Raw genomic sequence first — 24,583 nt, 5'->3', positions numbered from 1 at the left:
CAACAGGGAGGGTTTTGGTCTGACTCCGCCCACTGAATCACATGCTGGGGAAGAGCTGGAGCTCTGACATCCGGCAGACCTAATTGGTCAGCCTTGGGCCAGTCAGTTACCATCTCTGAGTCTCAAGTTCCTCATCTCTCATGGAGATGACAGGGGCATATACCTTTGGGCTGTAGTGATGCTGGAATATTACAAGGCATACAAAATACATAGTGCAGGGGCTCCTGGGTGGCTCAGGCGTTAAGTGTCTGCCTTCGGCTCAGGTCGTGATCCCAGGGTCCTGGGATGGAACCCCCACATTGGGCTCCCTGCTCAGCGGGAAGCCTGCTTCTCCCTCTCCCACTCTCCCTGCTTCTGTTCCTTCTCTCACCGTGTCTCTCTCTATCAAATAAGTAAATAAAATCTAAAAAAAAAAAAAAAAAAACCCCAACAAAACAAAATACATAGTACAGAGCCTGGATACATGGGCAACACTAAAAGAAACATCAGCTGTTATTTCATGCCATGGAGATAAAAAAAAAAAAGTCAGTGCTTCACAGAAATGTATCCGCTGGGTGTCAGAGATAAGTCCAGGCCTCCACTGGCTCCTTTCACTTGGAGGCAACATTGAGAAGATCCAGGACTTGGAGCTGGAGTAGGTGGCTCATGTGGGTGAATGGGAAGCCTCCTACTGCTTGTTTAAAATTCAGAGAAAGGAAAAAGAAATTCTAAGAGCCCAAGTGTTGGTACCGATTGTATAACAAGGGCAAAGCTGGTAAGGAAGACTTGGTGACATTCTCAGGAAAAAAGTCAAAAGAAAAAGCTATCCTCATGAGGTTGAGTTGAATTTGTCAGTAAACCATTTACTCAATTTTTCCAAGTAGGAGGAACTTGTTGGATAGGGCTACAAAATTAATTTGACCTTCAAATTAGGAAGAATTTCCTCCCCAAATGTTTCCCACTAAAAGAAATATCTTTATTTTGAATTCACAAACCAATACACTTATTTAAAAAGAATCTTCTCTGAAAAAGTTGTTTTCTTACTTCAGACTCGGAATCATGAGTTCTATGCGGAATTTTTTGTCCACGTGAATCTCCCAGACGCACTGGATGTCTGTCGGGTAGCTCTCCGGGTACAGCGGACTGGAGAAGGAGCCGGACAGACTCGACAAGACCCCTCCACAGGAGCCACTTCCTCCTGAAGCCAGAGGAAGAAGGATGCCAGCATGTGTCCCCGAGGTGGCCCCTGGGGGACCCCAGTTGTGACCTGCTCACACCTGGGTGAGTCTGGCAGTGGTCCCCCAGTGGGCACACATAGTCTGTCTGTATAGACTTTTAGCCTAAGCGTCTCCAGGGAGGGAGAGTCCATTCAATCTCATTCTGATGCGACAAGAATATGAATATATAAGAGGTCTCTGTCTTTTCCTCCCCCCGACCCTCTGCTAAAGAAAATATTATATTTTTCAGGTCTATTCACTATCCCCTCTTTCTGCGAAGGTGGGAAGATTCTTGCTTGTGGGGAGAGAGGCAGAGAGGATCTACATGGTGAGTTGGGAAGGAAGGACGAAGCGACAGACGCTGTTGAGCCTAGGTAAAGCGAGAGTTTGGGAAGGTTTGCAGAACAAGAGGCTCCAGAACAACTTTGGTGTCTGATGAGCCGGGGAGAAGGGGACGACGTGGCCTGTTGAAGGAGGCTATGACTGGCCGTCCCCTTAAGTTCTTTTTCACCCCCTTTTCTGGGTAGATTGTGTTTCCTTTAACTCAGTATCTGCAGAGACTGGAACTTACGGGTCTTTGCATTTGTAAGAGTTACACAAGTGAAATCTAATTCTTCTATATTATATTATGTAAAATATATTATATATGTTTATATTATTTATATTATATACAATATGTTATATTCATATAAATAGATACAAATTATATTTGTATATATATTTGTGTATATATATACAAATTATATTTGTATATATATATATTTGTACATATATATTTTATGTTATATAAAATATATTCATATAAATCAATACACATGCATATGTACACACACGTGCACACACACCTGCAGCATGCCACAAAAAAACCCAGAGATCTTAGAATCATCAAATTATTTTAGAGGAAATTTGAAAACACAACACGAGCTGTTGACCTTGTCCCCTAAATTACCAAGTTGCTTCATTTTCTCCTTTCTGTTTTTGCCTAACTTGTTATGCTCCCAGAATTCCAAGATTCTTGGTCTTCTCTGTGACAGATGTTGGCAAGTAGGGGTGCACCAAGTCAGCTTAGAGCTATCCTGTCAGTTGTGTTGTAGTTACAACTGGGCCAGGTCAGACACACACGAGAACCCTGGGACTGGTTTTCTTGAAACCTCTACTCCTGAGCTGACACTCATTGTGGGTGCCCTCTCCAGGACTGCACTCTTAGAAGGCGGCTGGGTATGACCACCACATTCTCTTCAGGTCCCTTGTCACCCTCCCGCCTACTCTGACCTGGGCAGATCCACATATCCCCTTCCCAGCCTGCCCCTTGGGCTAGCAAGTCAGTATTTACAGGCATTAGTCATGCGAATGCATGCCCCTTGGGGAGGCCAAGGTGGGAACAGGGGGCTGCATTGGCTGGGATGCTGACTCCCTTGGCGTTCTCATGGAAGGGGCCATGACAGGACTGGCCTGGGAGGTAGACAAGCAGCCCCTCACTCGTGCTGTGCCTGCCTCTCTGTGTCACATCCTGGGCACTCTGCCTAGCATCTGCTGTGACGGTTCTCTTGGTGTTGAGTTACCATCACAGTTTAAAACAAGTGACTACCTGTTATATGATCCTGAGAAGCTGTGGAAAGACCTAGAAGGAAAAGAAAAAGGGAGATCATGCTGACATTCAGGGGTAAAGTACTGAGTTTCATCTACAAGTTAGTGAAATGTAAAGGGTTTTCTCTGAAATGTCAAGGGACTTAGTGCCAACCTTGAGAAAGGTCTGAAGGTGCTGAGTGAATATTTCTACTGTCCTTGAGCAGATTAAAGAAGGCCACACATTCTTGGACATGCCTCTGTCACGAAGTTTGATCTAGGTCTCCTTGCTTGAACCTTGGTGGCCTCTGTTTTGGCCAACAGAATATGGTGGAAGTGACACTGTGGGACTGGAACCTTCCACTTCTTGTCTCTGGAAACACTGGCTCACTTGTGCACCTGGAACCCCCTTGTAAGAATGATTAGCCTGCTGGAGAGACTGTGTGAAAAAGTCCAGAGACCACGTGGAGGGGAAGAGGGTCTTGGAGGAGCCCACCCTTCCATCTGTCTCCTCCAAGCATCAAGCATGTGCTCAACTCTCCAGACCACCATTTAGGTGAACCCCACTGAGTGACCCTGCTTGGAGCTACATGGAGCAGAAGAATCTCCTATTTGAGCCCTGCCCAAATTCCTGACCCACAACAACAAACACGTCATTAAATGACTTTGTGGTAAACTACTCTGTTTTTAGAGTAGCAACAGAGAACCAGAATGGCTCCTTTCACTCAACATGGTCTTCCTCATCTCCCCATCATCTATGTAGTCTTCAGCATAGCTGAGTTATATAAAATGAGGACTCTAGGTAGGCCTTCATTTGCCTATCCCGTGCCCTTGACCTCCATCCATGGCCTTTGAACTTTGGACAGTCTTCCTTCCCACTCATCCCAGGAACACCCAGAACACATCAAGGTCTTCTCTAAGAAAGTGTCCAAGAGAGATGCTTCTGACAATGACTTATGACTTGTGTATGCGGAGGCAGCCACGTTCATTCAAAGAGCAGATGGGGTCTGCAAAGTCCACTTCTGCTACTTCTTCCCCTTCTCTCTCTCTCTTTCCTGAAGATTTATTTATTCATTTACTTGAGAGAGAAACGGAGAGCATGCACAAGTTGGCAGTGAGGTAGAGGGAGAGGAAGGGAGAAGCTCCAGCAGACTCCCTGCTGAGCGCAGAGCCTGACATGGGTCTCGATACCACAACCCTGAGATCATGACCTGAGCTGAAATCAAGAGCTGATGCTTAATTGACTGAGCCCCCCAGGTGCTCCCAGTTCCACGACTTTCGACCTGAGTTATCTTCCGCAGGCTTTTGGATCTCCTTAACCCTCAGTTCTGAGAATTAGATACATGAATTCATACAGAGATCATTCCTGCTCCCACGCAGGTGCTCAGAAACATCTATTGCAATGAAACAAAATGCCTTTTCCTTTACCTCCAGTATCATTTCAGAATTTACAATGCATGTGTTGCTCTGATTTTTCTAATCTTTGGTTTTTATTACAGATGAATAAAACTCAATCCTTAAGTTTGAAAATCTTTGAAAATAGGCAGAAGTCATAGGATCCCCATGAGCATGTACTTCGTGGACAGACTGATCAGTGTCAATACTCATTCTGCCACTAACTTGCTGAGTGATCTCAGGAAAGTTACTCACCCTTTCTGTGCCTCAAATTTCTATTCTGTAAAGCAGAGGATCTTTTTGCAGGATTAGCAATAATCTGAGCAAAATGTCTTTCCATCTTTGTGCTAATTTTACCTGATCTTTGTGGAGCCGGGGCCAATGAAAGGATATGGTCAATGAGACTGGTGGCCAAGGGTTCAAATCCATTGGCTAGCCCTGGGTACACTGCTAACTGTCTTTGCCTCAGTTTACCTATCTGGAAGAGTAATTGCCTCCACGCGTTATTGTGGGATTAAATGAGTTGTATATGGGAGGGGTTCAAAATAGTGAGTTTGATACTATTATTATTATTGGAAAGTTGTCCAGACTAGAAAAAAATACGGACATACCTGGAGGTGTGGGAGGAAGCAGTTCTTCTGCGTCTGAATGCATAAAGAAAGGCAACAGGTCACTCTCTTTAGTGAATCGAAAGCATGGAGGGGGCGGGGTAACGAGGGTGCAAGTGGGGAGTGAGGGCCGAGGACCCTGCCCTTTCAGGGCACAGGACTCAGCCGTCCTCTGGCAAGGTCCCTTGTCTTGGGAGGGGTGGGGCACAGCACCTCGGTCATCTCTGCCCCACGGCAAGCAGTGCAGGATCACCCATGGCCCGTCTTCTGCTGAGTCACCAGGACTACTTGTGAAAATGTAGATTCCGACATCCCTGCCCAAATTAGTCAAGATTTCTGGGGCCAGAGTCCAGGACTCTGCACTGCAATGCCTCAGGCGGTGCTGGGGTATGTGAACATTTGAGACCTCCCACGTGCAGCCTGGCGCTGCCCAAGGGTGTGTGTGAGCCCAGGGTCTGGCACAGAGCAGACACTCAAGGATGGTTTCATTAAACCATGAGTGAGTGGGCAGATGGGTAGATTCCATCTGGGATGCATGGTTTCAAAATGTCTTCAACAACAACGTTAGACGTAATTGCCTGAGAGAAGAGGGGCTACCTGAGCAGATGACACCGGCGTCCTCGTGGTGGCCACAGTTGTGCTCCGACCAGCCCGAGTGGGCACACTGGCCCAGGTAGCGCTCTACCCCGGAACACTGCAGGTTGTCCAGGAAGATGTTTCCAGAACCCGGGCCAAAGTGGGCCTTCCCCAGGGCGGACACGGCCCGTCCGCACCCCAGCTGTCGGCACACGACCTCCGCTTCGTTCAGGTCCCAGAGGTCATCACACACGGTGCCCCAGGCCCCCAGGTGGAGGACCTCTACGCGTCCTGAGCAGCGTCCCGAGCCGCCCACCAGCCTCAGCTCTGGCCAGTCCCCTGTAGACAGAGGTAGGGGGAGGGCATGAGTGCCCAGATGACCCACCTGGGTTGCACCGGTGCCAGGCCTCAGAGGCCAGCAGGACTGTGGGTTTGCAGAGGGACATGCCCAGTCTTGAATCCTGGGGCCTGGTCCTCACCTTCCTGAGGCATGTTCCTGAGCTGCAGGTCGTGGGCGGGGGGTGTGGGGGAGGTCTTGAGCCAGTTTAACCTGATTTCAAAGGAATTTATTGTCTTTCCTGTTAGACATTGATGATACTGCTATAAATCCAAGAAATATGGTTCCTGCCCTTGGGGCGCCTAAGGTCCTTCAATCAAATATAGACACCGGGACAAGGTGTGATAAATACAGGGAAGGGGAGGAACAGGTGCTGCGGCACGAACAGGCTAGAGGCGGCACCTGGGAAGAATCCAGACAGTGAGGAGTGGGTGAGGGAGGAAGTGGGGTGAGGAAGGCCTTTGAGCCGGGGGGAAGAGCATATGCAGAAAGACACTGACATGCTGTTTCCTCATGCACGGATCTCCAAAAGTACGGACTCACATGTACACATGCACACACGCACGCACACACACACACGCACACACAGAGCCATCCCCACATGCAAAAATTTCAAGAGAAATAATTCCATCTCAGTGGTGTGAAAACCTCGGCAATTCAGACAGAGAGTGAACTTAGAGCTGGAAGAAATCAAACGGCCCAAGGGAAAGTCAGGGAGAGCTGATGCTCGAGTCCCATCCAGGTGAGCGTGACCTACCTGGACTCTCCATGAGCGACTCGTCCGCCTCTGTTTGTAGAAAGAATAAATACGTCAGTATGTGTCAGAGCTCCTGCTTTCAGCGACTGACTACAAAGGTCTGAACTACATCGTTGCAAGAGTTTATTGCTCTGATCTGGGAAGAATTAGTCCCGTTAAATAACACAGGCCTGGGCGAGCCAGGTGCATCGTGGACATAAAGGAGAGCTTTTCTCTGGCTGTTGGCTGCCTCCTGCACCGTGAGGAAGCGGCCAGCCACGAAGGGCGCGTGTGGGGCCCGACTTGAACTGCTGACTTTGTGGCGGACGGGCTTCACTCTGGGGAGTCACTGGGGGCAGCTCAGATGTAGACGATCACCCTCCGGAACCGGGAAAGAGGAGTCACAGGGGGCCCGAGAGGCTGCGGCTAGGTCAGACTTGCCGCGTGGAACAGGACGCCCAGAAGCAAACGGACAGGTGAAGGGAGCAAAGCGCGTGCGCGTAAGTATCGTCTCCGATCGGAGAGCGGGTGCCGCTTCTCCCCGGGGCAGCTCCAGACCACAAACACCACTTGGAGGGGCAGGTACTAATCTTTTAAATTGCACCAGGCGCTGGTCTGCCGAAAGGCTTCTCGGGGTTGGAAGGGGTTATTAGGAGATGCTCCAGAGGTGACTACCTTGCTCCTTGCTAATTTGTGCATGTGCATGAATTCAAAGTATCTGAAAAAATTGTGACGTCATCGGGTGATTAAAGTGAGCCGTTCCAGTCCACCGATTTCCTTGGGGAATTGACTGAGGAAGACGGCAGGAAAAATGACCGGATATGCAGCCCTTTGGTCAGGTGTCTGAAAGTGCATTACGGAAGACGGCTCAAAGCCTTTCCACACTTCTGCAAGAGAGCCATCAGTCCCCATTATTAAAGACGGGGGAATTGAGCTCTAAGAGCTTATGTGTTGCCCAAATGCAGTCTGAGTGTTGGCACCAGCTCTGGCGTCCAGACTCAAGTCTGCTCAGCTCAGCTCTGACGTCTTCTCACTGCCTCTGAATGAAAGACCTTTACATAAATTCCTTAAACATTCCCGTAGTTAAATATGTTCTTCGCACATGTCAGTTTTCAGTCAAGCCCACCTGCCTTTGGTAAATCTTACTACCAAATTAGAAAATCGGTAGGTTTTATTCTGGGAGGCTGGCAGTTAAAATATTGTATATATATATATATTTAAAGATTTTATTTATTTATTTGTGAGAAAGAGCATGAGAGGAGAGAGGTCAGCGGGAGAAGCAGACTCCCTGCTGAGCAGGGAGCCCAGATGCAGGACTCAATTTCCGGACTCCAAGATCATGATCTGAGCCGAAGGCAATCACTTAACCAACTGAGCCACCCAGGCACCCCAAATCTTGTATTTTTGACCAGGTTAGAAGAGGTAAAGCAAAAATCAAACGCCATGTGTTTGAGGGCCCTGTCTTTGTCCCTGGCCATCTCTGAGTTCTAGTAGGGTGGTCTTGTAGGCAGGTGGGACTGGCAATGACCAACCGAGAGGGGAGGGGCTACCTGAGCAGATGACGCCGGCGTCCTCGTGGTGGCCACAGTTGTGTTCTGACCAGCCTGAGTGGGCACACTGACCCAGGTAGCGCTCTACCCCGGAACACTGCAGGTTGTCCAGGAAGATGTTTCCAGAGCCCGGGCCAAAGTGGGCCTTTCCCAGGGCGGACACGGCCCGTCCACATCCCAGCTGTCGGCACACGACCTCAGCTTCGTTCAGGTCCCAGAGGTCATCACACACGGTGCCCCAGGCCCCCTGGTGGAGGACCTCCACACGTCCTGAGCAACGTCCCGAGCCGCCCACCAGCCTCAGCTCTGGCCAGTCACCTGCAGACAGAGACCTGGTGATCATTGTCTTCTAGGGACACTACATGTTGCCCATGAACCGGTTACACTCTCCACCCTGACACTTCTATTAGGGACAGGAACTTGATTAAAAGAGCCAGCCAACTGGTCAACCTCTTACTTGGAGGTTAATATGCAATTAGGATAGTCAAAATTACATTTAGCCTAAAAGATTCATTAATTGAGTATGTATTGGGCCAGAGGAATGTGCCAATCTATTTCAGCTAAATACAGAAAAACATTATATATAATATTCCCAGTGATTTGTGGCTTTGTGGAGTGCCTTCGTGTGGGTGGGCATGTATGTGCTCATCTTTACCTTTGTAATAACTCAGAAGGCAGGCGGAAGAGTGCCAGCATGCCAGTTCTATCCATGAGGAGACTTTAAGTCAGAGAAGTAGAGCTATTCACCCAAAATCCCACATCTGGGAGGTAGCAGATCTAAAATCAGCGCTCCTGGTTCCAAAGTTCACTATTTTTCTCTGCTATCCCATCTCACTGCCTCTGGAATAACTTTGACGCTCCACTCACTTTGAAAAAGACCATTAGTTACACAGATACAGGTTAACCAAGAGCAAGACTGGCCAAATAAAAAAAATAGAGAGAGAGCCCCACTAGAAGGCGCCTGGAAGTTGGTCAGGCTTTGGAGACTTTGAAAAACACACACAAAAAATGAACTTTGCTCATGATTCTAGAGCCAAAGAATCCTAAGAGTTTTGGATGGTCCTAAAAATGTGCACAGAGTCAACTGGTCCATTTTTCAAATAGACGAGGTACATATAGTTGGTCCTGTTCCTGCCCATGAAGCAGGTACAGATGGAGGTTCCAAGAGGAAAGGATAGTTGGTAAGTGAACGCATGCATCCCAGGGCTTACCTGGTCTTGCTGTCACTGTCTTCGGTGTTGCTGTTGGGATTGCTGTGAATACAAGACGACACCCTTCAGATAAAAAGGGTCAAGATGGCAGCATCCCTTAAACACTAAGATTCTGGTTGATTCATTCTCCCTACCATCTTTACAATAAAGGACCTCCCAAATCTCATTCTGTTTATGTTGTTCCTCAGACATGTAGGATCCAACAGAATAGTCCTTTCTGTCCAGTCACTGGAAATATGATGACACTTGAATTGTGCCATTCTGTGCCAGAATGCAAACATGCGTGGTGCCCCTCTAGGGAAAAAGCCATTTCTGCTTCTGCTTTGTTAACTTTCCCTAAGTATGCAGGGCTTGATTAGATGTGTCTCCCGTTTTTGATAAAAGCAAGGAATTAAGAAATCAAATTGGCAGTTACCAATTTACAGCCAGTCAATGGTTGGTATGTGGAACTTGGTTCTACAGCGAATGGGTGTTATGCTTGTACAAAGGGTGTATGGACAGAATCGCTCGGCTAGCTGGACTGATGCAGGAAATTAGGAAACATGGGACTATGATGCTACAGGCACCAGGAGGGGGGACAGAGGAAGACACAGAAAGGAGGGATGAAGATAAAGAAGCAACAGTAAGTGTGACTCACTGATTAGATGTGGGGTCCTTGAACTCGCCTCTGCAACGACAAGGAAGCCTCAATAACTGCTCAATCACAGTGACAATGACTTTCTCCGACCCACTTTGTGACACGGAGCGCCTCCTTCCTGTTTCATAGCATACTTTCCAGGTGTGCTCACTGAGCCGCCCTGTGCTCCCTAACAGGGCAGGAGACTGATCTGAACAGCACCTCAGCCAAGACAGATGATAGAACTGCTCATGGGGTCCATGAGACAGACTCTTTTCTCTCAGTGGTAAACAGTGCAGGATCCACGGTTGGGTGGCCTCAGAACAATTATGGAATCTCTCTAGCCTCAGTTTCCCCGACTGTACAAGGGGAAGAACCATGGGTTCGTGTGAGGATGAAAGGCAGTAACACATGCAGAGTGCTTACAGGGTTGCCTCGCATAAAAGCGGCATTCAGTAAATGTTCGTTGCTATTTTGATCACTGTTGCTGTGATTACCCAACTTCAAGTACCTGTGCTGGATCAGAAACCTTGGCTCAGCTTCTGTCTGCCTTTTCGCCGCATGTCCTGTACATCCCATCTCTGCACTCATGCTGCTCCTTCTCCTGCGTGCCCCCTCCCCATTTCTCAACTCACAGCTTGTCAGGTTTAAAGACAAATCTAAGGCTGTCTCTTCCTATGTTTCCTTCGTGTTTTAGCCCACAGGGCTCTCTCTCTTTTCGAATGTCTTTGGCTGAGATACATGTATATGTCAATTTAGTATATTCTAGTCTATCCCATTTGTTTGCCTTCATTTAGTCTATTCTACTTGTCCTCTAATTGTCTTAAACTGCTTCCAGATTGTACGTGAGCCCCTCTTAGGCTGGGACCACAGCTGCTTCTTCTGGAGGTCCTGAAACACCTGCCTCGTACTAGATTCAGTGTAACTCCAGAAGCGGTGTCCCAATGGGCAAACTGTACCGAATATTTATGGGGAAGCAGGCTTGGGATTGAATCGGCCAAGCACTGAGCACATGATTTACCATCGTTGTGCAAGGGCTTTACCTGTGTCATTCCAGGTAAGCCCCACAACAGCCTAGGAAGAAGGAAGCTTCTCTAATCCCCATTACACAGGGAATGGTTTGAGGCACAGAGAGGTTGGGTCTCTTGTCCAGAGTCACAGAGTAAGTGATGGTGCTGTAACTGGCCCCAAGGCAGGCTGTCTATCTGCCACTCCAAAGCTCCTGCTTTTAACTACTGTCCATACCTTTGGGTGCAGAGTAATAATAAGCAACGAAGTTTTTCCCTATGTTGTTGAAGCTTCGGAAGTACACGAGGGTCATTGAGCTGGAGGAGGACGCGTAGGTGAGGTAGGATCCAGAGCAGGTTTTCCCCAGGGACTTTGTCGAGGATGGAGGGCCGTCCAGGATTTCAAAATATTCATTGGTGCAATCTAGGCTAGGGAAGCAAAGACTGATGGCTGCCTCTTAGCCTCCCCATTAGCAGATCTCAGAGGGATGCTTTGAGGCAGGACCTGGCTTTCATGACAATAAAACTGGGGACAGATTAAAGCCTGTCAGTCATTTCAACATAGTATAAAATCCTTTTATCCCACTTTTTCTTGAGGGGATGGGATCTTAACTGGAAGAGGGAAGAGGTGGCTGGAGTACTAGGTGGGCCCCTGCTGAGGCCTGGGGCTGCAGGTACCTGGAAGCCCAGGGCCAAGGGCAGGACCAGGCAGCAGCCTGCCTGTAGGACAGGGCTTCAGGCTTCAAGCAACCTATTTAGGAACTCCGCAGGTGACCTGCCTAGAGGGAAGTGAGCTACCAAGTCTGCCCAGCTTGCTCCGTGCAAGCCATCCCATCTGTCTGCTCTTCTTCCTGGTGAAGTTTTGTCCAGATGCCCGTAGGGTTAGAGTCAGAAGACCATCCCCAGGCCTCAGCCTCATGACCCATCCATTCCAAGTCATTTTTTGATTAAGCAAAATTCAATAGCAATAGATCATTTAGGTTGCTCCTGGGACATTCATTTGTGAATGACATCAACATTGACTATTTACAATATTAAAACCTAAAATTTCTTGATTTATGAGGTCTGGGGGTTCCCTGGAATCTGCATCTTTAACCAGAGACTGAAACATTCTCTCTCTCTGTCTCTCTCTCTCTCTCTCTCTCTCTGTCTCTCTCTCTTTCTCTCTCTCTCTCTCTCTCTCACACACACACACACACACACACACACACACACACAAGTGGATGTGGAATAAGGGAAAACAGAATAAGATCTGTGGCTTAGCACAGTACTGCACGACTTCCTGGGTTGATATTGTCCTACAGTTATAGATGACGCCACCATTGGGGGGAGCTGGGTGAAGGGTACATTGGACTCTATGTATTATTTTTGTAGCTTCCTGTGTGTCTACAATTACATCAAAATTCAAAATTAAGAAGGGCATGAAGAACTTTGCTTGTGAGAATCAAGCACAGGAAAATGCTCAGACCTTTAAACTACACGGTGTACTTCAGTCATGTACTCGTGACTTACTTAAGATACGGAAATGCCAGCAGAATGTGATCAGAAGCATTGGCCTTTATTTCCCACACACAGGTTATGTTGTCATGCATTTCATTCTGCGGGGGATTCCTAATCGCTCCAGATGAGTTGGTAATTACTCTGCCACACCTAGATTTTTCTAAAGAAGAAAAATATTTTAGGATTTCAGGGTTTTTTTTTTTTCATTGTTCAGTTCACTACTTTTGGAATTCACACTTTCTTTTCCTTTCACACTTTCTTTCCTTTTCTTTTCCACTACTTTTGGAATTCACACTTTTTTTTTTCCCCAAAAAGGCCTCTTTGTTCATTAACCTTGTGGGTATGTCTTAGGACATGTCAGAGGCATACACCAGTCTAAAAACTCTTATAAACTTAGGAAATTAGGGCATAAGAGTGTCTGGATCTTGAAACATCTCTCACTTGTTTTTAGAAATCTATCACTGACGTGGCTGTGGCAGAGCAGTTATCCAGTATCAGCCAGAATCTTTCCTTCTGCTTTTTGCTCCCCTCGTGGGTTTTGTTCTGTGGGTCGGTTCTCTGGCTTTGACTTTTGTCAGGCCACCGGAAGTAACAAGTAAATGGCTTCATTTCCCCTAGTGAAGCTGAGTCTACATGGTGTCTTTATGTATATGAAGATGTCAGTGTCCCATCTGCCATCTGTCATAATTTATTAAAATTACACTATTAAAAATCCACTACTAAGTGGAGAGGACTTCCCTGAGTCATCTACCCCACCAACACTGACATCATTCTGTGTCTGTCTGTTCACCACATGTCCATTTGTTTTCCATCTGCTTGTCTATCCATCTGTCCAATATTCAGTGCAAAATTAAAAGTAACACCTGTAGCAATGGCTTTCTCCGTCAGACTATCTGGCTGTGCAAGAATTGGACCTATACTCGATTAGTTCTGGTCATCTACCTATGGCTCTTCCATAGAAGGACCAGCCAGGCTGTCCAGGCATCGGTATTATTTTAGCCCTTTATCTCCAAGTGGTGTCAAGAAAAGTTTAGCAGAGGGGCGCCTGGGTGGCTCAGGCATTAAGCATCTGCCTTTGGCTCGGGTCATGATTCCAGAGTCCTGGGATGGAGGCCCGCATCGGGCTCCCTGCTCAGCGGGAAGCCTGCTTCTCCCTCTCCCACTCCCCCAGCTTGTGTTCCCTTTCTCACTGTGTCTCTGTCTAATAAATAAATAAAAATCTTAAAAAACTAAAAAAGAAAAGTAAAAAAAAAAAAGAAAAGAAAGAAAATTTTAGTGGAGCTTCTGGAAGCCCCAGATATAGGCAAAAACAGAGGAGGGAAAATGGAAGATGCAAAGAAAGGATGAACAAGGAAGAACGAGATTGTCAGAGAAGGGACAAGGGTAGAGAAGAAGAACATGGTCGTTATGGCGGCAGCCCTCTTGGGTAGTGCTCGGGCAACACTGCTGTTAGGAGCCACGTGCCTTGCCCTTCACAGGCACTGTCCATGCTGGAGACCAAGCACGCTGGTGTTACTTGATTATTTGGACCACCTTCTGTGACTACATAGCAATGGAACTGGAACCATAAAGCCATCTGCCTTCATTATTGGACTCTTCACTCAGAACGTGGGTTCAAAGGGGTCACCCAGACAGGGAGTGGTAATTTGCTCAGCTTTCTTGGAGAACCACTTCAGGGTTTGAGCTAAAAGATGGTGGTCAGAGCAGCCAAGGACACCAAAGTCTCACCTGTGGTCATTGGTCCTGCTATGACAGCCAGTGGGCGATCTGTCAAACACAGAAAGGACATGTGGCTCATCAGCTGGCACTGAGGTCCTGACACTAGCTGCACATGATCCCCTGAGGAGCTCATAACAAATACAGTGTGGGGCCCCTCCCAGAATGGCTGAGTCCTCTCTGGGGGCAAGGCCAGAACATGCAGGGGACATTAATGTGTGGGATGGAAAAAGCACTGATCTAGATCATTCCCAGATTTTGATATATAATCCTCTTGTTATACACACAAATGAGATATTTTTAAAAATGGGGGTTTAAGAACACTGAAGACACGAAATTCTGCCAACTATAGCCAATTCCAGTGACCCAAGGCCTGGAGTTATGAGACTTTGAGGTAAGAATAGGAAGAGGCCCCAATTCACCCTTTCCTCTGACCTGGTGTTGCTCAGAGATGGGAGGCCAACACCCAAGGATGCTGTGGATCCTCCTTTATGCCCCCTGCATATCTCCTACCAGGGACATCTGACCCAGAAACCCCCACTGGAGACCATTCCTGTGACCAATCCATTTCCACCTGCTAGAGTTGACAACCCAGGAAGGAATGTGCCTGAGGCTTTATCAGACCTTTTCTACTCAGATTTATTCATGATTTACTCTCTGACCAAGAGCCAGCTGAGGGCAGGTCATCAGGGAACCTGGGGGTTTGATGAAGGAGAGAGGGTACTGGCATGGAAAACTCTGGGTGCTCGCATTAAGACCCTGTGGGAAAAGACCCTGTGGGCATTAAGACCCTGTGGGAAAACCAGTAGCAAAAGGAGCTCTATGGGCACCAGGAACAAAGCAGAAGCGGGGAGAGGGTGGGAATGGTCACCTTGACTTTGGCCTGGTCCAGCCCACCCGCCATTTGCCCCTGGGCAGGAAGTATCCTTAACCATCCTCCTACCCATATCTCATTGCCATTGCCTTGTGACCCTCAGAGCTGGCGACAAGTGCTATACACATGTCTGAGAAATTTAGAATCTACTTCCTGTGTACAGAATGGGGGAGAAGTTGAAAGTGAGGCTGGATCAAATGATTTCTAAGGTACTATCCAGTTCTCCCACTGGACAGTCAGGTGACTCCACATGTCCTAGTCACTCCATGGGCCTGGAGGATGACACATCGAACTTCCAGAAGAACTTCTTCCCCAAGGTTTTGGAAACTGCACATGTAAATATTGCTTTCCTTACCCAGGGGTGACACGGTTGAGTATTCAGCATCTGTAAACATGAGGGGTTAAAATATCCGCTGTGAGCAAATAATGCATGGGTTCCTTTTCAACAGCTCGATTTACATGGCCTTTTGAAAAGTGTTCTCTCAGGAAGAGCCAGGGCTGGGCTCTGCCTGGAGGGGAGCTGAGGTTTACCTGAGCAGATCACGCCAGCATCTTCTCCGTGCCCACAGTTGTGGGAAAACCAGCCGATGTGGGAGCACTCCTCCAGGCGCGGCTCATCTCCCCTGCAGTGCACGTTGTCAAGGAGGATCTTCCCAGAACCTTCCCCAAAGTGGGCCTCACCGGGGGCTGACACGGCCCAGCCACACCCCAGCTGCCTGCAGATGATGTTTGCTTCTGGCAGGTCCCAGAGGTCATCACACACAGTCCCCCAGACTCCCTGGTGGAAGAGTTCTACACGGCCTGCGCACCTCCCATGGCCACCTACCAGCCGCACGGGGGCCCCGCCTCCTGCGAAAGAACGGTAGGTCATGGGCTGATGGTTGCTCTCTCTGCCTTTCCATGACTGGACTATCTGTTACCCAACCTAGCTTTTCTTATTTTCCATGACTTTTCTATCCACACTTTTCACGCGGTCATGTGAGCTCCCATGCCATTCTCCAGCTAAGTCTGCTCTAAGCAGCGTGTAATGTCTTCCTTATCCACACTCGTGTTTCAGAGAGCTTGCCTGTGGTAGAGTGTTTACAAAAATGACCACAGTGCTTCTCTTCCTGACATCCTCACTCTCTACAGTGTCATTGTTGTCCTGCCGGTCAAGAGGTTAGTTTACTTTCCTACTCTTTGACTTTAAGCTGTGGTATGTGACAGCAGAATGCGGCAGAAGTCATGTATACTCCTGTGGAGCTGAGGCCTCCAGAGGCATGACAGGCTTCAGTTCATTCCGTGGGAACACTGAGGGGATCCTGTAAGGAAGCTTGAGCTAGTCTGTGGGTGACAAAGGAGTAGTATTTTGCTCAGCTTCCTTGGAGAATCACTTCAGGGCTTACGCTAAAAGATGGTGGACAGAGCAGCTGAGGACACCAAAGTGAGGTGGCCTCATCACTTCTGTCACCTCAGATAAGAGCTATGGAAGAGTAAGACATGTAAGGGAGTCCATCCTAGGTCAGGCAGCCTTCAGCTGACCTGTCAGCTAGACACAGATGCATGGACAAGACCAGCAGAGTCAGCCAAGACCAGCCAAGCCCATCCTAGAGGAGCAGAACTACCCAGCTAACCTTTCGACCATAAGCAGTGACAGATGGTGGTCATTTTAAGCCACTGTGTCTTGGGATGGTTTTACACGGCAATGGCAATTTTCCACACTCTCTTTTTAGATACATTACATTTTGTGGGGATCATCTTGCAATATATACAAATGTGGAATCCTTATGTTGTAGTCCTAAAACTAGTATTAATGTTATATGTCACTTACACCTCAATAAAAAACTGTATGCAAAGAAAAGAGCTTGGATAGATATATAAATAATGTTAACATGAAAAATGCAAAAAAGAAAGATGTGATTTCAGGTGATTGAAACTCACACAGCCAACAATAACACCTTTGGTCATTGCCATAGTTAGGAGCTATGGCACCTGCTGGGCATTCTTCTGCCAGGGTTGGTCAGGCCCCTGGGAGTGATAATGGTTCCATTCTCTCCCTCCTGAATCTTTTGACTGTACAGCTAGATTAAAAGGCTCAGAGGTTCAATGTTTTACTCCTACCTTATCTGACCTCAGACTAGGCCTAATTCGTAAAAGAAAAAAAAAAAATTCAAGGCCGAATATCCTGAAATATTACTCATCCCTGATCACAGCAGAAAACCATCTCAAACCACCAAACTGCTCACTAATTCTGTATGGTATTGGCCAGCCCTATATTCTAATTTGGAACACATGTTAATGTCTCCCACCCTGCAGCCCAAAGGCAGTCTGTCCAGTTTCCTCCTTGCCTGGCATAATTTTATTGTCCCTTCACCCTTCCGGTCTTGCCCAGACCCCTTGGCTCTAGATGGAGACCCTCTTCTGAGCACCCATGCACCCTGTGCTCCCCCATCAGAGCAATCACCACACTTTTTTGGTAACAGGATACTCCCTCCTTCCCCCATGAACTTAGATTACTTGAGGGTCAACTCTGTTTATTGTTCTATATAACCCCAGTGACATTCTATATCCTTAGTGTCACATCTTTATTTACTCATCCATTGTTGGATGAAAAAAATTATTCAGAAGACATAATATAAAAAGAAACAGCCTTACCTGGAGGTGCAGAAGAAGGTGGGTGTTGACCTGCTGATATCACCAATGATGTGGGAAGCAGGTTCTCATAGGCTATTGGTGGGTAAAAAGGAAGGACTGTCATCAGGGAACAGCCAGAACACTGGGAGAAGATACAGTTGCTTCAAGGGGTCATCTGTCTCCTCCCAGGATTCACCAGGAATAACCATGACATTTCTTTCTAAGGCCAATGACCTCATAGATCTTCATTTAGAACAGAACATAACGTTATTGCCCATTGACAAATGAACATGCACCACATGGCCATCAGAAAAGCAAAGCTCGTGGACGATTTGCCCCATGTGGCTTGCCATAAGAGAGGTCATCAGTTGGTCATCATCTCTCTCTAATGGCATGGAGAATGAGAGCCAGGTCATTCATCTGGAGAGAGACCAGCCAGGATCAGATTCCTCCAGCTCAGGGCGCTTTGCACCCCTCACACAACCTCTCTTAGTCGGCATTAGACCAAAAGGAGGAACTATGTGAATGCTTGTCAGGTGCTGGGTGTCTTTGGGCATTGTCATACTTAATTCTCCATCATTCAATTCTCTGTTATTCCTACTCTTGTGAAGAAAAATGAGATGAAATGGAATCAAGAGATGGTATAACTTGGCTGAGGTCCCATAACTGAGAGCAATCCTATATCATGTCTGTTCCTCCCATTAGGGTGCAGGCCCTGTGATGGCAGAGAGCTGGGGGTGGGGGGATTTTGATCATTGCTGTGGCCCCAGTGCTTATTGGCACAGAGTAGTACGCAGTGGGTACTCAGTCAGTATCCAATGAATGAACAGATGAGTGAATAAATGAAGCTGAGAATCAAACCAGGATCTGATTCTAAACCTCATGATCTTTCTTACATCATGCCAGGTCTAGTAGATGATTCCAAATGTAACACGGGTTCTACCTGTAGGCAGAGCAGCTGTGGAGTCAGCACCTGTCAGCATGAAGAGAGATTGTACATGTCATCATGTCTTATTCAGTGACTGTTTATTGGGATTGTCCTAGATTGAGGGAGCCGTGGGAAGCAGGGAGAGGCAGAGACCGTGCCCTTGAGGGTCTCAGTATTTTCCCTGGGGATTTGAGACACAAGACCAGGAAGCAAATGTTCAGTGTCCCAGGGGAGCTTCAGAAGGCAGTACCCACCCCCTGCCCCAGGGTTCTTAGGTGTTGGGAGGCTCAGGAAGGGCCAGGTGCAGCTTGGTAGAGCTTGTCATTTGGGGGGACATTTGCTTCAGCTGCCAGCAGGATGGAATCAGGAAAGATTCTGTATGGCAGAGAGTCAACTAGCAGGACTCATAGATTTGGGAAGGTCACCAGGTCTAGATGTGGAGGACCTGGAACATCAGCTGACAGATCTGGCCATCACCTAGAGGTCACAAACTCAAACTCCAAAGTTTTCAAGGGCCATGGGCATAAAACTGATAAGGGATTTGAATGATGGGGACTATGTGAAATAGAAAGCTGTTTCTTGACCAAAGGGTCAGCTCTTTCTCAGATCCAGCCAGTTGATGTAATCAAACAATTTCTTGTTTTGAGCCTGAACTTGTTTTATTTTTTTCACAAATGCAAGAATTTGGATTTTTATGCCAGATACTCTGATTTGGCCGAATTCAAGTTCAGCCCAAATTTTCAAACCATCAAGCCACTTCTGAGCCTGGATCAGCGATCGTGAACCATACTCAATAAGAGGCAAGGAGATGGTCAGGCTGATGTATAACTTTGAAAGGATGTAGACAACACCAGTTGCCTGCCTCAACCCACTGACTTTTCTGGGCTATACTATGTTGTGTGTGTGGAAGAATGAGAAGTGAGGGGATAGGAGTAGCCTTCCTAATGAGGGTTGACAGCGAACCCCTTACCTGCGCAGATAACGCTGGCGTCCTCCAGGTGCCCGCAGTTGAGCCCAGTCTCACCCCTGTGCACGCACAGCCCCAGGTGGCTCTCAGCGCCGGCACACTGCATGTCGTCCAGCAGGATCTTCCCGGAGCCTGCCCCAAAGTGGGCCCCTCTGGGGGCTGCCACAGCCTGGCCACACTGCAGCTGGCGACACACCACTGTGGCCTCAGCCAGGTCCCAGAGGTCATCACATACGGTTCCCCATGTGCCCTGGATGAGAACCTCCACTCGGCCTGAGCACTTGCCTGTGCCGTTCACCAGTCTCACAGCCATCCAGTCTCCTGCGGAGGCACAGAGCAATGGGAAATTATGAGATTGGCCTTTGTGTCAGCATATTGCCTTGATCCTGTTATAGTGCTCTTTTATACTGCTAATGTCATAATTCCTCTGAGTTGGGCAGATAGAGACCTCTACGGTCTTGGAACATCAAGACTAGACTTTCTTCTTCCTGGAAGTGCTGGAAGACCCCAGTAGGCAGCAGCATCTGACTTCTAGAAGGGGAAATCCAGAGGCCCTGGGTTCTCAACCTTATACATGTCCCCTCATCCCACTTATAGCAAAAGAACTGCAGGGAACCCTTGACCTGAGGATTGCATGGATAGGGCCCTTTGAGAGCCATGCCTTGGTGGACAGTTGACTAGAGTCTTCCTGTGGAAGTTGCCCAGTGTGGTGTAATCTGGAGATTATAGGGCACTCTTTTCAGCTCTAGAGACATTTCTTTGTTACCAGCATGGTTGTACTTTTAACCACAGAATGTTCACTTAAGATCTATTAGGATGCAAAACTGGATAAAGTTCACCCCTCAGGATTTATAACCAATGACAGGATGGAGAAGCCACACACATTGCACTATCAGGACAAATAACGAGGAACACCTCTAGGAGTCTAATAGTGTTATTGGTGATGGACACTTATCTATTTTGGGAGATCAGTTCATGAAGAAATGGCTTTGAAACATGAAGTCTATTTCTGCAGGTTGATCATAAGGAAAGGGGGCTCGCTCCAGACACAGTGAAGGGAAGGGCAAGTTCACACAGGAGGGAAACCTGTGGGGTCTTCAACTGCAACATGATTTGATTAAATGAGCTCCTCGCTTCTCCTTCCCCAAGCATGAGAAAGGCATGTGAACGCTGTGATCTACAAGGACAGAGAAGATGGAAGGATAATAAGAGCTGATGGAAAGTTTCAGCACATTCCTTGTAGAAACTAGAGAGCAGACAGGGTGGGGTCAGGAGGATGTTTGCAGGGCATTAACTTGGGCTGTAGTGGGCTAGGCGGGGTGGCTACCCACCAGAAGTGAGCAGACTCACCCCAGAGAAACCTTGCGGGTGATGTTTGGAGCAATGGGGTGCCAACCAATTTAGGCCTGAGATGCTGAGGAAGAAGGGGATCGTGGTCAATTGTGTTTCTGAAAGATGTCTACAAAGTATCTCCCATTCCTCAAGGCCTTCTGGACCTTGAGAGTCCCATGTGCCAAAGAGGACCTTCTGCATCATCCCTTCAAACCTGGGTGAGTTGTGACTTTCTTGAACCCCTCAGGGTGAGGGAACTGCCACGCACTCACCTTCTGTTTCTCTAGGGACACACGCCTGGGACCTGGCCACCACCCTGGGAGAAAGGCCAGGCCTCGTGCAGATGTTGACATCTGAAAGCCATTTCTCAATGTGTTTAAATTTCTCTAGGCCAGTTCTCTCACTTCAGCAAAAAGCAAATAATTGATGACAACAATGATGACGACAGTTATAATAAGGCTAATGTTTATATAGACTTTCTAGTGTCCAGCACTAAGTGACTGACACCATCAGCTCCTTTAACCTCCACCACGATTCTCAAACCACATCTATGTATCTATATACATGTGTAGATGTGTGTATATAAATAATAGTGTGCATACATGCATATAGACACACTCACAGATGTGTTATATACAAACATATTCTATTATTATATTATTATTATACGTGGGTAAGGGAATTAAGGCACAAAGCAGTTGAAAAACATGCCCAAGATCACACAGTTCTGGGCAACCAGTATTTGAAATTAGGCCATTTGGTTCCATGGTCCATGCAAGAAATCTTAGTAAGATTTACTTAGTAGAAAACAAAACAAACGAAAACTGGAGAGCAATCTCAAAAGAATCAGATTAATATTTTATAGGTATTGAACCAAGGTAGTGGGTGAAGTTGGAGAAGGAAGGCTACATGACAGTAAGCCTGTTAGCACTGTGAAATTTTAGCACATGTGCATAGAACACCATGATGGATGGATGGATGGAAGGAAGGAAGGAAGAGGAGAGAGGAAGAAAGGAAAGAAGGAGTGAGGGGAGGGGGGAGAGAGTAATACAGGAGGGGGGCAGGCAGGAAGGAAGACAGGACGTGGGGAGAGGAAGGGAGGGGGAAAGAACCCTGTTATACTGCAACATTAACTAGGCCTAATTTTACAAATGTGTCTCTGCTGGAAAGCAATTTTTTTTCACCCAAAATTGTTTAGAATAATTCAGGGTAGCACATGGAGGAATTCAATAATTTAGAACTCAACCATTCACTAAAACCCATTAGGCCAAATACTAGTCTTAAGAGCTGCCTCCTGAAAAATGAAACTGTTCCCTGGTCAGATAATTTTGGAAAATTGTGGATACTTAACCCCTTTTGGGAATCCACAAGCTTATTCACAGAATAAAATCCCTTAGATGTCCTAAGGTAAAACTACAACCAAACCAAGAACTCAACCCATGAATGCAAGAGAAACTTCTGAGATTTGGAAACGGAGCCCTGGTTTGAGTCAGTGTTACTGTCTTGCAAAATTCACAGACTCCACACAACGCATTTCAGAAACACCAACATATCCTAATAACAAAACTAAAGCAAAATTTTTCTTAGAAATAATGACTTCTGCACAACAAAGGAAATAGTCAGCAAAACTAAGAGGGAATCCATGGAATAGGGGAAGATATTTGCAAATGACATGACAGACAAAGGGCTGGTATCCAAGATCTATAAAGAACTTGCCAAACTCAACACCCAAAAACAAATAATCAAGTCAAAAAATGGGCAGAAGACATGAACAGACTCTTCTCCAAAGAAGTCATACAAGTGGCTAACAGACACATGAAAAAATGTTCAACGTCATTAGCCATTGGGGAAATTCAAATCAAAACCACATTGAGATACCACCTCACACCAGTTAGAATAGCAAAAATTAACAAGGCAAGAAACAAGTGTTGGAGAGGATGTGGAGAAAGGGGAGCCCTCTTACACTGTTGGTGGGAATGCAAGTTGGTGCAGCCACTCTGGAAAACAGTGTGGAGATTCCTCAAAAAGTTAGAAATACAGCTACCCTATGACCCAGCAACTGCACCATTGGGTACTTACATCAAAGATACAGATGTACTGAAAAGAAGAGGCACACACACCCCAGTGCTCCTGGCAGCAATGGCCACAATCAACAAACTGTGAAAGGAGCTGAAATGTCCTTCAACAGATGAATGGATAAAGAAGATGTGGTCCATGTACACAATGGAATATTACTCAGCCATTAGAAAGGATGAATACCTACCATTTGCATCAACATGGATGGAACAGAGGAGATTAAGTTAAGTGAAGTAAATCAAGCAGAGAAAGGCAATTGCCATATGGTTTCACTTGTAGGTGGAACAAAGGAAGAGCACGGAGGACATTAGGGGAAGGAAGGGAAAACAGAAAGGTGGGGAATTAGAGGGGAAAATGAACCATGAAAGACTATGGACTCTGGGAAATAATCTGAGGGCTTCAGAGGGTACGGGGGAGAAGGGATGGGTTAGCCTGGCGATGGGTATTAAAGAGGGCACCTGGTGCAATGAACACTGGGTATTATATGGAAACAATGAAGCACGGAACACTGCATCAAAAACTAATGATGTACTGTATGGTGACTAAGATTACATAATAATGATAAAAAAAATAATGACTAATGCTCTTTTTTTTCCTGTTCTTGTCTTTAGTAATAAGGTGCATTTTATTTTTGAAACATTTAAATATGAAAATATATGCAGGACATAAGGTACCAAATTATATCTTAAAATTTGTATTACTATACATCTGAGTCTAGGCTAATTTAGAGCTAATAATTCAGTAGCTAAGGTAAAAATAGAAATACCAAGACACCAAACAAAAAACAACTGAGTCAAAAGGAATGAAGACAATGTCTTTTACTTAAACAAAAGACACTCTTTTTTTGGGGCGGGGGAGCTGCTGCCCATGTACATGTAATGTAGGAATTTATTAAGCAGTAATATCTTTTCATCCTACAGATTTTTTAAAAAGATTTTATTTATTTACTTATTTATTTATTTGACAGACAGAGATCACAAGTAAGCAGAGAGGCAGGCAGAGAGAGAAGGGGAGGCAGGTTCCCTGCTGAGCTCCTAGCAGCAATGGCCACAATCTGAGAACCCGATGCAGGACTTGAACCCAGGACCCAGGATCATGACCTGAGCCGAAGGCGGAGGATTAACTCACTGAGCCTCCCAGGTACCCCTCAGCCTACAGAATTTTTATAATAAATCTTAACTTATTAGAGATGAAGACCTGTTTCTGTAGATGCAAAATATATAGCTCACATTCCTTTTATCAACATTTTCTTTCGTTTTCTGATCCTTACTGTAAGTGCGGAGTTACTCAGACTTGTTCTTTTCCCTCACTGCTAACCAGAGGGATTCTAACAGCTCCTCAGTACTGCCTGCGAGAAAGATCTCAGCAAGGTAGAAAGGAAGGAAAAGTCCTTCTTTTCAGTTAGATACAGAAAAACAGATACTATTTTGTGTTATAAAGCTGTCTTCACAGATGAAATTTTTAATAAAGGAGAAATAATCTGTATTATTTTGAGTGAAAGGGTCTGCAATTCTCATGGTTGGTTTATTTTGTTGTTGTTGTTGCCCTGGCCATATTGACATTCTACATTCTAGAATGTTCTAAAAAAAAAAAAAAAAAAAAAGCAAAACCCTAGTGGGTTTTTGTGTTATGTCAACAGTGATCTTCAGCATGTCTCAGTTCCCTACATGGAAGAGATAAGAAGCAGAACCCACTGCCTCACTGGATTTCTTAGTTAAACGAAGAGTTTAAGAGTTCTATGTCTCATTGTGTGACGTCCTCTACCTTAGAAAATAGGAG

The 24,583-nt window shown here is 46.5% G+C and overlaps 1 protein-coding gene across 1 annotated transcript in view; it reads right to left on the bottom strand.

Annotated features, from left to right (window-relative positions):
• The window catches only part of LOC116573712 (deleted in malignant brain tumors 1 protein-like), an 83,830-nt gene that overhangs the window by 43,131 nt on the left and 16,116 nt on the right, over positions 1–24,583 (bottom strand). The window contains exons 10-25 of the mRNA XM_032313978.1: positions 19,400–19,717; positions 18,445–18,474; positions 17,523–17,594; positions 15,420–15,737; positions 15,244–15,273; positions 14,027–14,065; positions 12,311–12,458; positions 11,037–11,227; positions 9,813–9,842; positions 9,176–9,217; positions 7,965–8,282; positions 6,436–6,465; positions 5,363–5,680; positions 4,769–4,801; positions 2,785–2,817; positions 1,024–1,177 (exon numbers count right to left, since the gene is read on the bottom strand). Of these exons, the coding sequence (XP_032169869.1) occupies positions 1,024–1,177; positions 2,785–2,817; positions 4,769–4,801; positions 5,363–5,680; positions 6,436–6,465; positions 7,965–8,282; positions 9,176–9,217; positions 9,813–9,842; positions 11,037–11,227; positions 12,311–12,458; positions 14,027–14,065; positions 15,244–15,273; positions 15,420–15,737; positions 17,523–17,594; positions 18,445–18,474; positions 19,400–19,717 (2,104 nt within the window). The remainder of the gene's footprint in view (positions 1–1,023; positions 1,178–2,784; positions 2,818–4,768; positions 4,802–5,362; positions 5,681–6,435; positions 6,466–7,964; positions 8,283–9,175; positions 9,218–9,812; positions 9,843–11,036; positions 11,228–12,310; positions 12,459–14,026; positions 14,066–15,243; positions 15,274–15,419; positions 15,738–17,522; positions 17,595–18,444; positions 18,475–19,399; positions 19,718–24,583) is intronic.

The sequence above is a fragment of the Mustela erminea genome, chromosome 14 (assembly GCF_009829155.1).
Source record: "Mustela erminea isolate mMusErm1 chromosome 14, mMusErm1.Pri, whole genome shotgun sequence".
NCBI classification, from domain to species: Eukaryota; Metazoa; Chordata; class Mammalia; order Carnivora; family Mustelidae; genus Mustela; species Mustela erminea.
The sequence above is the reverse complement of the archived record's forward strand: the minus strand, read 5'-3'. Positions and strand labels throughout refer to the sequence as shown.